This window comes from Terrapene carolina, unplaced genomic scaffold (genome assembly GCF_002925995.2).
Source record: "Terrapene carolina triunguis isolate 2854851 unplaced genomic scaffold, T_m_triunguis-2.0 Scaffold238, whole genome shotgun sequence".
Lineage (NCBI taxonomy): Eukaryota > Metazoa > Chordata > Testudines > Emydidae > Terrapene > Terrapene triunguis.
In genome coordinates this window covers 9951646-9966065 of record NW_020664589.1, presented here as the reverse complement: position 1 = coordinate 9966065, position 14420 = coordinate 9951646, and the positions used below count along the sequence as shown (strand labels likewise).

The window sequence follows — 14420 nt, the reverse complement described above, 5'->3', positions numbered from 1 at the left end:
TAACCCCACCCTCTCCGTTGTCGCCCTGAGCGCAGGCCCTGGGTAGCAGACACGGGGCCCACTGAGCTCAGTGGAGGCACCGCGGATTTACCACAGTGTAATGGAGGGCAGGCTCTGGCTCTCGGCCTCCCCCAGCTGTGTCCTGGTTTATAGTACTAGGCTGTAGACAGGGGGGTTGCTGTGCTGGAGGCAACGTTGCCTCTAGTAGGCACAGCCCCCAGCTCCGGGTAGCTGGAGCCTGGGAAACAGTTCCAGGAGGAAGCCGGGAAAGTCCCCTCCCATGTGCCCAGGGACAGGCTATCTCAGCAGGGCTGACGGAGTGTGCCAGGCCCCCTGCCCTGAGAGATACAGGCACAGAGGAGGCTGTAGCTTTTCCCCATGAGGCTGTGCATGTGTGAGGCCTGCCCGGGCCCAGTGGCTTGGACAGCTCTGGCTTGCGTGCGAGTGACTCACCCACATCAGGGGAGGGCAGGAAGAGAGCTGCGGCGGCTTGGAGGCTGAACGCTGAGCAGCCTGTTACCTAATGACAGAGGAATGCGAACCCCAACAGGTCCCCCCGCCAGTGCTCCCCGGGAAATCCACGTGTGCTCCAGGCCAGGCCCTGTGGCCAAGGCCAGCTGGATGGAGTTGGAACAGCAGGGTCATGACTGCTGCCCAGCGAGGGACCGTGGAGATTCAGGCCTCCTTGTGTATGCCCAGAGCCGAGGGGTTCCCAGTCACTGTTCCCCATCATGCTGTGCATCCCCAACCAGCCGCCATGGGGCTCTCTTAGCCCCTGGTGAATATACCCAGCATGACTTTGAAAGGCCTCTCACCCCGCACAGCCAAGGCGAAATGTTCTATGTGCACAGGTTGGCACTGCTGCAAGATGCCGGGGTGAGGGTCAGTGCGGGCCGAAGCAGGGCAGCTCTCTTCCACCAATGCAGGAGATGGGAGTTTACACTTCCCGTCCACTCCGCCCTTGGCCTGTCTGCAGAGACTACCTGGAAGGGGGCTGGTTGTGAGGGTCGCTTTCGTTAGTAGGGTGGCTTCTTCTCTGTTGGGACCTGGCAGCGCCATTTGAAATCGTACCTGCTGGAATCTAGAACTAGCACTGCTCAGAGCACCCAGGGGATCCCAGCCACTTCCCGTCTGCTCACTGGGCCCAGTTACCTGAACCCACTGGCCTGCTCCTTTCTGACTGGCCATTTCCACCAGACAGAACAGGCCTGATTTCTGGCACTGGTGGGGATAAGGCGGTGGGACTTGGCGCCGAACGGCCTTGCCATCTGGCAGGAGCCAGCTCTCTGCTGCAGGGTGAGGTGCTGAGCTGTGCACAGGGGAATAGCAGAGCTGAGCGAAGGGTGAACGCAGCAGAGCCACGCTTCCTTGGGGAGCAGCCCCTCTCCAGCCAGTGCCCATCCCCCCAGGAAAGGCAAGGAGGACACAAGTACTAGGCCGAGACACCCCACGAGCCCTGTTCTGTGACGAATCCATATGGTGACCAGCAGCCTCGTTTCACTGGGTCCCCGGTCTCCAGATGCTGGAGGCCAGTGCAGTCGCCCCAGCAGACCTCTCGTTTCCTCCTCTGCACCCAAGAGTTGTGCTCCTAATGCTGGTGAGCAGAAGAGTCCTAGGGACGGGGTTTGCTGGGGGGGACTTACCCATGGAAGCAGGGACACTAAACTCCCGGTGTGGGGGGAGAGCTCCCCGCTGACACCGATCCAGGCACTGCTGATGGACATTGTGGGGGGACATGCTCCACACCCGGAACATGCCTCCAGCAAAGCCCCATTTCAAACCCAGGGCAGAATGGCTGGCAAGGCTCCCTGATGGGTGGCACTGGCTGGCCCATGGGGCAAAGCTTTCCACGAGCGAAATGATTGTGAATCTCACCTGGTCCGTATTAGCAATGCACTGCTCTTTCATAACAAGAACTCCCAGTGCTCTCTGGGCATGAATTATTTGAGCCTCCTAGTGCCCCTGTGAGCATAGGGAGGCATTTATCTGAAATGGTGCCTTAAACAATACAAGAGAGGGATGGAAGAAGGAAAGAAAAGGGGGAGGCTAAGGCTGAAGTTTGCCCTCCCCGCGCACCTATTCCTCCAGCACCGCTCGCCTACCTGACACAACCACCACAGGGAAATGCTGTAGCTACAGCAGACACAGTTCGATCCTAATAGGAAATCAACAGCAGGCAGGACCTGTTGTGGCTTGGAGACAATGCACAGGGGTTTGCGAGTGCCATGCATGTAGATGAGGCTGGAAACCCCGCGCCGGTGCAAAGCGGCAGCAGGAGCTAGCGGCATAGATCACACCGAGCGAGAGGAAGAGAGGCTGGGGGAAAGGAGCATGTTGTGGCACGCTTGCAGAGAAGGGCTGTTTCTCAGATCTCGAGAACATCGCTGGCTGCACACGCACACGGAAAGCCTCTTGGTGTGGCTCCGCGGCTCTTTGATTTGCAAGGAAGGAAATAAGACCTCTTAGTGCAGCAGAAGCAGCAGCTGTTGGCAAGATGCGCTGGCAAAGCTGATCAAAGGGAGAGCTTCAATCTACTTCATCGCCAGGGCTGGACTTTCTCTTAGTCTAAGAATTGGAAGGAAAGAGAGAGACAGGGAGAGAAAAAGAGGAAGAGAGAAATCCTTCCAGCACTGGGAAGATGGAGGCAAAACCTTTGTTCAATGTGCAGAAGGCTCTGGTTCAGCCCATGCAGATGTGCATGCTGGATATTCCCCTGAGCGTCCAGGATGATGATGTGAGTACAGAGAAAGCAAGTAGAAGGGGTGTTCTGGTCGAGGGGGTGGGGATGGGGCATAAGGGGCCGGGAGGGGTTTTTGATCCCCACCCTTCCATCCAACCAGCAGCGTTCCTGGGAACGGGGAAGTTCTGGTGAAGTTAGCGCTGCCGAGGGCTGGTGTGATCTCCATGAGCAACAGTTTGTCTGTCTCCTTTCCAGAGGCGTATTTTGTGGCAGGCTATCTCTTGCTCTTCCAAAATCCAGGGGGCCAAATGTGGGAGGAGGGGGTGGGGGAAACGTTTCTAGAAAGTTTAAATGCATGTCACCAGCCAAAGCAAAAGAGGATGTTTGTCATGTGAGGTGGGACAACAAGTGAAACCCCGTCTGTGTCACCCCAGGGCAGCCCATCGGTGTGGGCTGCCGTGTGTCAATGCAGGACAGTTCTGATGTGGAATTTCAGAGGCACCGTTCAGCTGCAGAGCTTAAATCTCCTTCTGCACAGGTTTTGTTTTATACCTTCACTCACTGTCTCTCCAGCTGTTTAGCAGTTCGCTCTGAGCTAGTCTGCTCTCGATTACTCTGGTGCAAACCCCACTGGAGCAACTCAGAGTGGAATTTGGTCCATTAAGTGCAAAAATCCTGTTTGGGGCACTTGGGAATCTCCTCCTCAATGCTGCATCCAATGCCAGGAACTTCAGAGGCAAGGTTCCTTCAGCAAACTTAACTCTGCCCTATGTGTGAGTACATTACAGACCTGATTACACAGCGCTGGGCCCTGTGACTCGCTGTACTGCTCAACAACCCGATATCACTGCCCCTCTTTCCGTAGGCTTAGACGCACACAGGTGGCATCTGGTCTCCCTGTTCATACTGTATGTTGGGTGATCATATGGTACCCAATCCTGGTCGTGTTGGTGTCTGGGGCAAAACTACTTCTGGCTTCACTGGGGGCAGAATTGCGCCCATCATGAGTATACCCAAGGGGGGCAGGCAGAGTTTGGTTGTTGCAGGGACATTAAATCTGAATTTCTTGACAGTGGTGCAATTAACGTATTGATGTTGATGTCACACTTATTGCTTGAGTGATTATATTTATTGATGCGATTCCCATGTGGTGGCGGTGATTTTAAAGAGACCCAAAAAAGCCAAAGAAGGAGAAGGACCTTGTGCCTCCCCTCCCACACATGCCCAGGCGGTGGTTTCCGGTCCCAGGAGGGTGGGAAACCCCCAACAGGCCTTGCTCAGCAGACTGGGAAAGTGTCTCCATAAATAAAAAGTGACTCGCCCAGCAGCTGCAATTAGATACACCCCAGGGCTTTGGCCAGGAGCTGCTGGTTGGCTGCTGTGGCTGTGGTAATGAGGATACCTGCATGGCTGCCGCACAGCTGGCTGGAGCTAGGTAACCAGGCTGTGCATGGGGAGGTGCAGCAGGTGGGGGCTTAGCACCTTGCAACTCCCACTGCAGTGACTGAGGCTTGGGGGCAGCCCGTGCTTCTCAGGACCGGCTCGGAGAGGCAAGGAGTAAGACGGGAAGACTCGTGTTTCAAGGGAGTGAGGAGAGGTGTGCAGCCAACCCACACCCTCCTCCAGTGCTGAAAAGGGCTGGGGCGAAGAGGGCCGGATCCTGCCAACGGTCCCATTATCCTGACACTTCTATCATCTCATTCTCCCTCCCATGTCTATTGTGCTCACCGCTGTGGTATTTGAGCACCTGATTTGCCTGTATCTCTTAGGGCAGTGCCTCCTGGCATCTTGTTCACTATTTGCTTTGTCTGCAGTGTGTTGGCAGGTTCCTTAAGGTTAGGGTGACCAGATAGCTAGTGTGAAAACTCGGGATGGGCGGGGGGTATTAGGGTCCTGTGGGGGATAAGAGGCACCTATATAAGACAAAGCTCCAATAGTGGGATGGTCCCAATAATATCAGGACATCTGGTCACCCTATTTAGGACCAAGGGGCTTGGACAGCCCTAACCAGGCTGAGTGTTTTACTGTCATGTAACCAGATTCAGAAGTGTAGTGAGTCCAGAATTCATTCCTGCTGGGCAGGGAAAGCAGGTGCCGGATTTACCTCTGAAGGTTGGAGCATTACCTAGGGAACTCAGCGGGGCTGCCCCAAGACAGGTAGAGGATTCCCTGAGAATTATTGTAAACTAAGGAAGAGGAAAGCCTGAACTGGATCTCACCAGAGCTGGCCTCTCAGGACTGAATTTAGGAGAAGAAAACCCTGGCCTGGATTGCTCTGGAACGGCCTCTCCTTGTTAATGTCGCTCCTGGTTTTACTGCACAAAGTCAAATTTGCTTTTATTTCAGAGGATAAACACTGTATTTTAGGAGTTGTTTCCGTTAACTCCTTTGCAGCTGCTGGAACATGTACAGGTCTTTGCAGCCAAGTCACTGTGAGAGGCCCAGTTGTTGGCTGGAATGTCAGGGTGTATCCTGGTCCTGGGAGAGCTTGTTTTGGGGATGCCCCTGGCTCCACCAGAGAGCTGTGTTTGTCCTTGAACGTACCAGCTCCGCTGTTCAGGATGGAAGGGCTAACAGGCATTTCCCCATGGCCTCAGGTCTGGTAACCATTCCGAATTCTGCTCTGTTACATTGGAGTGAGTCCAAGGTAAGAGGAGTCACTCTGGATTTACACCAGCATCGCTGAATCTGTCCCAGTTTTCCCACTGCAAGTACGACTTGAGTCCCTCAGCATACAGCTTGTGCTTTGTCCTGCGACTCTCCTAACTTAGGAGCGTTCCAGCTTAAAGCAGGACGAAGCGCCAGCTATACACACACACACACAGGGCGTCGAGCTAACTCGAAGGGAGACGCTCTTGTCCATCGCGCGCAAAGCAGTGCTGGCATTTTCCAACTTCTTGGCCTTCCTGCTTCTAGCAGAGAGCATTTGGATTCCAGCTGGGCGAGTGTCAGCAGGCAATGCTTGGGAGCAGACTGCGGCTTTTGAGTAGAAGGATTAGCATCTGCAGGTTGGAGACCGGCTCGTTCTTGCGGTGTATAAACTTGTCTGAGTCCCTGCCGTCCCTCTGTAAGCCTGGGAAGAATTAACCCTGTCCGTCAGCCCTGGGAAGCGGGGGAGCAATTGCATACAGATATGCTGGCAGAGCTGGCATCCTTTCGTACTTCTCCTCTGCTGGCTGGCACAGCTGACGCCATAGTGGAAACTTCGGTGGGGAAATCCAGAGCCATATCTCTCATGTGCCAATGTGGAAACTCCACTTGCACAATCTCAAGTGCTCACTCGCGCTCTCTGCCCCGGGGGAGGCCAAATCAAGCACCTTATTCCTGGCATGCCCACGCTCCTATCTTCTGTTGCTGTGCTGGCAGCATCAGCCGCCTGTCTGTGCCAGGACTGGGAGACCCAACCCAGGGAGAGCCAGTCAGGGGTGCCTGCCCTGGAATTTCCCCTGAAGGAGGAATCTCAGCTTCCCAGGCTGCTTCTCAATGGAGTGAAGTTTGGAAATCTTTGGTGCCCCTGGACCGTTGGAGAGGGGGATCTCTGCACCCTCTGACCTCCGTTCTCCAGCCCCCAGGAGATCCCCAAACAGACTCTTTTGGAGATGTATTTCCCAAGACCTTTCATGGTCTCTCACTCCCAGCCCAAAATTGCAGGCAGTGATTGTTTCACCCCAACCCCTGGCTCAACAAACCAACTCCACCCCCCTCCCAGCCCAGGGAGTGGAAGCCTACCCAACTTGGAGTGCAGTCTCCAGGGACCTGCGTTCAAATCCTGCTGCAGGTTACAAGCATGAGAGGAAGTTGGTCTCCTCATCCCCAGTGGATCTTTGTCCACGTAGTCAAACCACACAGTTCACGAGGGGGGCTGGCAAAGCTGCGTGGGGGCCAGGGTGTGGGACAGCAGGGGATGCTGTGGATCAGGACAGTGGCGCATTGGACAAAGTTATGTGGATGAAAACTTGTCCTGTGTCTGCCCTTCACTGGACATGCCTCTAGTCAGTGAGATCATGTTCTCAACTTCCCAAGCAGAGAAATTCATCCAGATGCAGAAGGAAGAACGAATGAGCAAATGATTGAATACGTGGGCCCCGCCGCAGTGAGCTGGCCCCAGCCCTGATCTGATCTGCTAGCAAGAGAGAATTGGAGGGGACCAGGCGGGGGAGATAAAAAATGAACTTCACGCAAAGGGAGGCAGCAGCTTCCCCAGCACTGCAGGTCCCAGCCTGCGCTGCCTCAGCAGAGTGTGAATGCCAGGGGCTGAGTCACTGACCCCCTGATGCTCTTTCCCAGAAGCTCCCAGGCATGTCAGCGAGTCGTTTTCCCTTGCACTTGATGATGATCACCCCCCACTCCCCCCCACAGTGGTTGCTGTAGGCTCTGCTATCTTGCAGTGGAGACACGTAGCCCTGTGCACCCTTTGCCAACAGCATAGTACTGCCAACAGACCCCTGCAGTGCCTCTTCCCAGCTCCACCTCTCTGCTCCCTCCCTGATTAGGCACCAATACCGCCAGGTTAGCAACGTGGCGTCTTTGCTGGCTGCTTTAGGCTGCCATGTTCCACCCCAGTGTTGGCTGCATTTCCACAGTGGGTGGAGAGATACCCGTAAACATATGGCGGAGCCTGTTTGTCTTAGTGTGAAAGACGCTTTCCACATAGTTTGTCTCCCTCCTGGGTACTGTGCAAGCTTCTCCACACACAGCCCGACCCCTGCATTCTCGGGTATCCCAGACTTTCAACACGTACAGCACTCCTAGTTCACTAGAAATAATCACTGCTAATTAACTTACTGATTTTGGGGGACCTGCAGATAGAGCAGAGATGAATGAACAGCAGGGATGTTCAGCTACACCTTGCAGGCACTCTGCACTGTGTGTATGGATGAAAGGAGTTAGCACACTCAGGTAAGCCAGGCTAGCGTGTGTGTGAGAGATCTGCTCCTCCTGATTAACGTGCTGGAGTTTTGATTGTGCATTGGACTCTGATCCCAGGACGTTTCCTGCAGCCTCAGCTTCTACCCCTGCCAGCCTGCATCCCGTGGGGCCTCTTGGCACAAGCTGCAGCACGTGTTCATTACACACAGCCTTGGGTTGTTGGGAGCCTCTGGCACAGCGGGCAGTCGGGGACCTTCCCATGGAGTCATTCCCCACCAGGCGCTGCTGGGATTCAGTTGCCATTGCAGCCCTGGAAATGCTGCTCGGCAGCTCTGGGAATGGGGTAAGAATGCAGCAGCCCAGCTCGACTGAGGGGATTTCAGGGGATCCCCGCCGGTTGGTGGGGTCCTTAATTCACGCCCCATCTCAGTAGCTTGCAGCATAGAGAATTTGTCCCACCTGAGCGCCTCCGTTCAGGCTCAGCCAATGCTGCTGTGCATCCCTTTGGGATGGATGTTGCAAGCACGTTGGTGCTGGCCCGTCCAGCTGGCACCAGTCACCTCTTGACCACGGTGTTTCCTGTGGCCGGGAGAGGCTGTGCAGTGTTCGGAGACCCAGTGAAAGGGGCACTTGCGGGAGAAGGCAGAGAAGAGCTCCTGCTCATATTGTTTTCATGATCAGATCGAGGGATCTATCTGCCTACTACCCGGTCTGTGATGAATGAGTGATGTAATGGAGTCCAACACCACAGTGAGGAGAGTGCTGGAGATATGATGGAGATGGGGGCCATGGAGGAACCTAGACAGCTAATAGATATTTGACTGTATGGATGGTTAGACATACCACTTGTCGTAAGAGGCAGAGTGGGCTGGTAAGTAGGGCATTGGCCTGGATTTCAGGAGACCTGGGTTCTATTCCAGTTTTTACTGTTGTGACTGTGGGCAAGTCACTTTGTGTCTCTGTGCCTCAGTTTCCCCATCTGTAAAATGGGGAGGATGATGCAGACCTTCCTTTGTAAAGTGTTTTGATAGCTATTGATAACACGGGATCAATAAAACTACCGTTGCTGGGCCTGATTTTCAAAATCTGGGAAGCCCAGGGCTGTAGTGGGGGGGAAAAAAAGGTCTGTGCAATTGCACGACTAATTGGTGAGTACCATTGTCATGACTGGGGCTGCAAATCAGGTATTTGGACTGAATGGCTAGTGAAGTATTTTTGCACCCAGTGCTGTGGCTCTTGGTTTTTGAAAAGGACCTCTAAAGTGTGCGTTAACCGTGCCAAGCTGACATGTTTTTAAACATGACTTGTCCTTTGTCTACACCACTGTGTTTAACCTCCTCTTGGGTAACATGCTCTCTAACATGCTGCATTTCCCCAGTGCATCTGTACCCTATTGTGGGGCTTACTGCAGTTCCACTGCAGCCCGATGAGAACTTTGCTGTTCAGTGGGAAGCAGGAGGGCTCCAGTGGATGTATAAGCCCGTACAAGCATCCCTTGGGAGGAGAGAAGGATTCAGGCCGTCGATCAAGGGGGAAGGACAGGCGTGCGGGAGTACAGCAGGGTCTGGACAGGCGCTCTTGAGGACAAATGAATACAGGGTATCAAGAGGCCAGACAGATAGGGAGAGGACTATTGAGAGGCACTAGGGGAAGACAGAAACGGGCTCAGGTCAGCTGGATATTGGAAGGATAGCTGGCCAGGATGTCTGGAGGATTTGGGTGGGAGCTCAGATGGAGAGGGCACCCGAAGGAGAGCGGGACGACAGATTCACGTGGAAACATAGAAGGGCTCCCTGCAGCTGGGGAAGTGGAGCCCCTTGCTGTGGCCTGCGCCTCTGGCTCTGATTAGGATCTCGTCTGGTGTGATTTGGGGCCAGGAGAAGACATCATTCTCCAGGTATGCAGCTGCTGTTGGCCCATCTGGCGATAACGTCAGGCGGCCCTTTGCCGTCCCTGATGGGAACTCCTGGCCTGGCCCCAGGCTCGGTGTCCAGGACGCGCCCCTCCCGCAGGCGAGGGGGAGACGGACAGTTGGCTTTGTGTGTTTTTAAAACAGAAGTAATTGCACTGGGGGCCCTTTGCTGAGTGATGACAAGGCTCCTGCCCAGCAGCTTCACACTGAGTCTCTGTGCAATATCCTCCTATAGGCTGGGGTGCAGCACGCCCACAAAAACGCCTCTCCCTGAGAATGGGGCCCTTCCCCATTGCCCTGAAACCAGCCAGGGGGCAGCAGAATTTGGAGAGCTCCCCTCACCTGCAGGGAGTGTCCAGGTGCACAGGAAGAGCTGTCTAGTAATTGGAGCACAGACCTGGGGGGAGGAGTTCTGGGTTCTACTCCAAGTTCTGCCACTGACTTGCTGTGTGACCGTGGGCAGGTCACTTTATCTCTCAGGTTCCCTGTCTGTAAGATGGGGCTTGGTAACCCTGTCCTCCCTCACAGGGGGTTGTGAGGGTTAGCACACGAAGGGCTGCAAAGTGCTTTGAGGTCCTGGGTTGCAAGGTATTCGTTTGGTGCCGAGCAACGCTAAATGGCTCGGCCCTCCTCTCCTCATACAGTGCTTTTGTCTAATGTATCAAGACCACACTGCTGCCCAGGGTCTAGTCTAGACTAGAGCCCATTGAACGTGGTGTTAAGTGACTCTCAGTAACTCCCGTGGGTTTTGGATCAGGCTGCCGGTGTCTGAGCTTATACAGTAGCTTGGCAGGTTCTTGAACCTGTGCCCTGCACCATGTGACCCAAACCCTTCGGCTGACATACCACAGTGAGTAGGTCCGGTCGAGGGGCATTGGCAGAGCTGGGCAGGAAACTTGACTGTGGCTCGCCCGCCCCGGCTTCAGATAACGCTCTCGGCCTCTCGCTTCCACGACTCAGCAGAAACAATTGCAAAATCCCCCCAAAACAGCAAGAAAGGCAAACTGGGCAAGGATTGCTAAAGTGCTTTGCCAGCAAAAGAGCAACTGCTTCTATGGCTGTGAAAGCAGATCCGAGAAGGGGAAATCCATGCACTGGCTGCTGCAAGCAATGCACACAGGCTTTTGGGGGCATCTCTGGCATATTTGTAACTGCTTCATCAAATGGCACGTTCCATTACACTGCTTTGCCAACTGAACCAGCAACATCCGGACCCTGAGAGACAGTTGGAAGCTGCAAGATCAGGAGAGACCAGTGCAATATGTCCCATTCTGATGTTACACTATTACAGGGAGCAATGCCCAGGACAGTATGTCAGCCGAGGGGTTTGGCTTACTTGGTGCAGGAGATCATAGGTTCAAGTCCCCATTATGCTGTAAAGCAATGCAATCAATCCATTCTTGTACAGCAATGCATTATAATGCAATACAGTCAGTCCAGTGTTGTCTTACAATGCACTGCATGTTCAAATGCAATGTACACAGTCAGTTCCTGGCTATAGCATGCTGCAATGTAATGCAGTGCAACACAACCTCTTGCCATTTATATAAGCCACATCACTGTAGTATCTAAGCGCGACATAATGCAGTTACAGAGAAAAATAACTGTGGACACACTTATTCCAATATGAGAGGGCCTTTTCCCCTGTTTAGCTTATGTTACTTTGGAAGGGGTTTAATGAAAATCAAAACAGCCACTCTAATACCAGAACAGCAGTAATCATAAGGGGTTATAGTGGTATAACTATACCAGGGTAACGATACCAGTATCACTGGTAAAACTTTCCCGTGCAAACAAGCCGTAGGTGACACAGGAGCACAAGTCCTTGTGTGTCTCTGTCACTTGGATGCTTTTCCAAATTCCACCCTTTACTCAGAGATGTTCCGAGGGTCCGTCCCTCTTCGTTCCCCTCCCTCTCTGTGATGTAGTTACCTGAACAGCAAGTTTGACTTCAAAGATCTTAGAAAATATTCTCCACTCAAATGGGCTAATTAGTTAAATTGTATTTCACTTGCTGATTTATTCCTTTAATATATTTTTCCCCAGCACGCTGGAAGATAAACACTTAGTTTTGACCTTAGGTCCAGGCTCAGGCACCAAGAGACAGGAGATGGAAAAGATATTTTAGGGCCCATTTTACCCCAGTGCTGGATTGTTCCCTGCCACATTCAGTGCTTTGTGCAGTTGAGCTTTAGGGGTAAAAGCGGGCTGTAAGCCCTGGGTATCTTAGGTTTAACACTGTCCTATGGCACGTACAAAAAGAACTTTCAGATCAGCTGTAATGAGCTAGTAATTGACTGTCTACAGCACTTGACAGCTTCAAAGCACTGTGCAAACATCAACTAATAAGACCGTGCAAGGCTCCTAGATGAGAATACTGTTGTGCTCTTGCGCGCAGAGGATGTGCTCAGGTTCCTACAGTGAGTCAGTGGTAGAGCCAGGGTTAGAACTCAGAAGGGCTGAACTTCCAGGTCCATGTGCAATCCACTAGAGCAGACTGCCAACCTAATACCCTTTTACTGGGGTTTAATCCTCCTCCCCAAGTAAAAGCTATCACAAAAGGAAGGACTGGTGCACAGGGGAGGCAGTGTGGCCTAGAGGATGGAGCATTGGATTGAGACTCAGCAGAAGGTTCTGCTGCTGGCTGACCCTGGGGAAGTCTCGTCTCGTCTCTGTGCCTGTTTCCCCATCTATAAAACCTGATAGATTTTCATGGAAGAGTGAAATGTAGAAGGTTTCTCTTTTAGGGAATGAGCATAGAGAGTGCACTGCTGTATCCTCTCACCCATCCACATGATCCTTTTGGGTCAGAAACTTCATTCTCCAGGGCTCCCAACCCGGCTCCTTCCCCCCCACACTCACTGCTAACAACTTCCCAAAGGGAATAGCCCTGCGATGCTGAGAGCCTTAGGGAGTAGTCTGCTGCCTAGGATCAGCACATCCCAAGCTGTCACACAGCCCGCCTGCCACTCCCGGCCTCCTCATCAGCATTAAGTGCCTCCCTGTCTGTGGCTGTGCAAGCGTGAACGGAGCAGAAACGTTTTGCTGATGTGCCTGGCTGGTGCTGGTGCTCCGCCTGTGTTTGGATTAATCCGGAGGCTTCGCCAGCGCACAGGCTGTTTGAATGGACTGACAGTAATGAATCAAAGACACTGGCATGTTTATCTCATACGCCGTGTCTTTTCCACTGCCCCTGCATTGGAGATGTTATCGGGAGGGTGGAGCTGCAAACTAAAAGTGGGACTGTTTCCTGGCGAAGGCAGTCGTTCAAAACAGCACACCCTCTCCCCTCGCTCTCAGCACAGAGCACCAAGCCCTTCTGTGGCACGGTGCGGGGGATGGGCTGGTTTCTTTGGAGGAAGCTAGAAACCACAGAAGAAGTGATCCGGACCAAATCCTCCTCTCACATCCAGAGGTGTAAATCCAGAGGGTGTTCTGTCAAGCCAGTGAGGTTACGCTGGGTTTGCACCAGCCAGGCTGAGAGCTGAGTTGGGCACCACGAGACATGAGGACTGTGTCTGCGCTGACAATTTTAGACCCCCCATGTTCTGTTGCTGTAGCCCCGCACAGCCCCTGCTGTAGGAGCGCTGGCGTAGACTGGTTTCGAGTGGTGTCTCACCCTGTTCTGAGCAGGACTGGATGGCAGCGTGGCTGGCTACACTAGGGTTACCATGGTTGCTAGTCCTAATTGGGCTGCCCGGGTGCCCGAGAAACAGGGGGGGCCTGCCCTAAAATTGTCATTGTCGGCCAGGCCTGTTGTAGATTCTCCTGCCTGTCTGTGCTTTATTCCCTGAGAATAACCCAGCCGGTGACGTGTTTCATTTAACAGGCCTCACATTTTCTTTAACGTTGGTTTCAAGACTCAGCAAAAACCGACTCAGCAGCAAATGCCAAGAATAACCCCACGCGGCTCTCAGTGCTTTTCATCTTCAAAGCACTCTGCAAACATTGGCCGGTCGCATTAAATGGGAATGTAATTAATAATCCCAGCCAAACCCTTTGTTTGCCCAGAGTTTTCTCTGTGAGGGGCCCTCTGCTCTGGAGCCTTGAGGGCTGAAATAGCTCAGGTTTGTTGGTCACCTGGAAGAATCGTTTTGCCCAGGCTTCGGAGGAGGGAGGTGCCTGGTTTGGGGGTGTTCTCATAGCTTGTGTGGTGAGTGGGAGTTGGGTGCCATTTAGCTGAGGAAGCGAGGGGGCTGTGTGGGGGTAGGTGCCAGGTTTGGTTATACGTCCCTGTTCACGGGTGTCGGAGGCAGCGAGAGGTTTCAGAAGGGCGCCTCTTTGTGTACATTTATCACTGGAAATAAATAAGTAACACAAGGTCGCTGCGGTGCCCGTCCCAGCAACACGCACTGAAGGCAGCATGAGCATCAGTCAATTCGGCGAGACTATATTGGCGTGACAAGCTGGCCGAGGGTTGCCCCTCCCTTGTCTGTCAGGCAGGTAGGAACCACGCAGGCTAAGGTTACTCCTGGGGCCTGATCTCCTGTGCCCGTTTGTCCATTGGTACTTGGCCATGGAAACCTCATTCACACACCCAGTCATCCCGCTATCCAATGCACTCTCAGGCTCCTCGCCTCCACAGCAATTCCCTCACACTGGTTTCCTCTACATCACATGCACACGCTAGGGTAACATCTGATCTCTCCAGAAATGTATGTTGGTGAAGTTTATAATGTGCTGTTAGAGGCAGGAAGTCTTTGCCCTCCCCAGCTGTAGGCCCAGTCAGTTATTCAGAGCAGGCCTTCCCTTCAGAGACCCTGGGGAGGTTTGCCAAAGGCAGAGCTTGCCTCAGGTGGGGAAACGGATCCTCTACAAGTCAGCCACCCCTGGCCCCAGTGGGATGTGATCAGGGTGGGCCAGCATGTGGTGAAACTGCCCAGGTGGTAACCGAGGACATCAGACCCTGGGGCTGTGAGGCCATCACCTTTCACTGGCACTAAAATGACAGTGCACTGA

General features: G+C 53.5%; 1 protein-coding gene across 2 annotated transcripts in view; it reads left to right on the top strand.

Moving 5' to 3' along the window:
- Positions 1 to 14420, top strand: part of RALGDS (ral guanine nucleotide dissociation stimulator) — a 101234-nt gene that overhangs the window by 24632 nt on the left and 62182 nt on the right. Inside the window, exon 1 of one of the 2 annotated variants that reach the window (XM_024210400.3) lies at positions 2663 to 2734. The exons of the other annotated variant lie outside the window; for it this stretch is intronic. Coding sequence (XP_024066168.1) covers positions 2687 to 2734 — 48 coding nt within the window. The 5' untranslated portion in view covers positions 2663 to 2686. Of the gene's footprint in view, positions 1 to 2662; positions 2735 to 14420 lie in introns of those variants that run through there. 2 annotated transcript variants of the gene reach the window in all.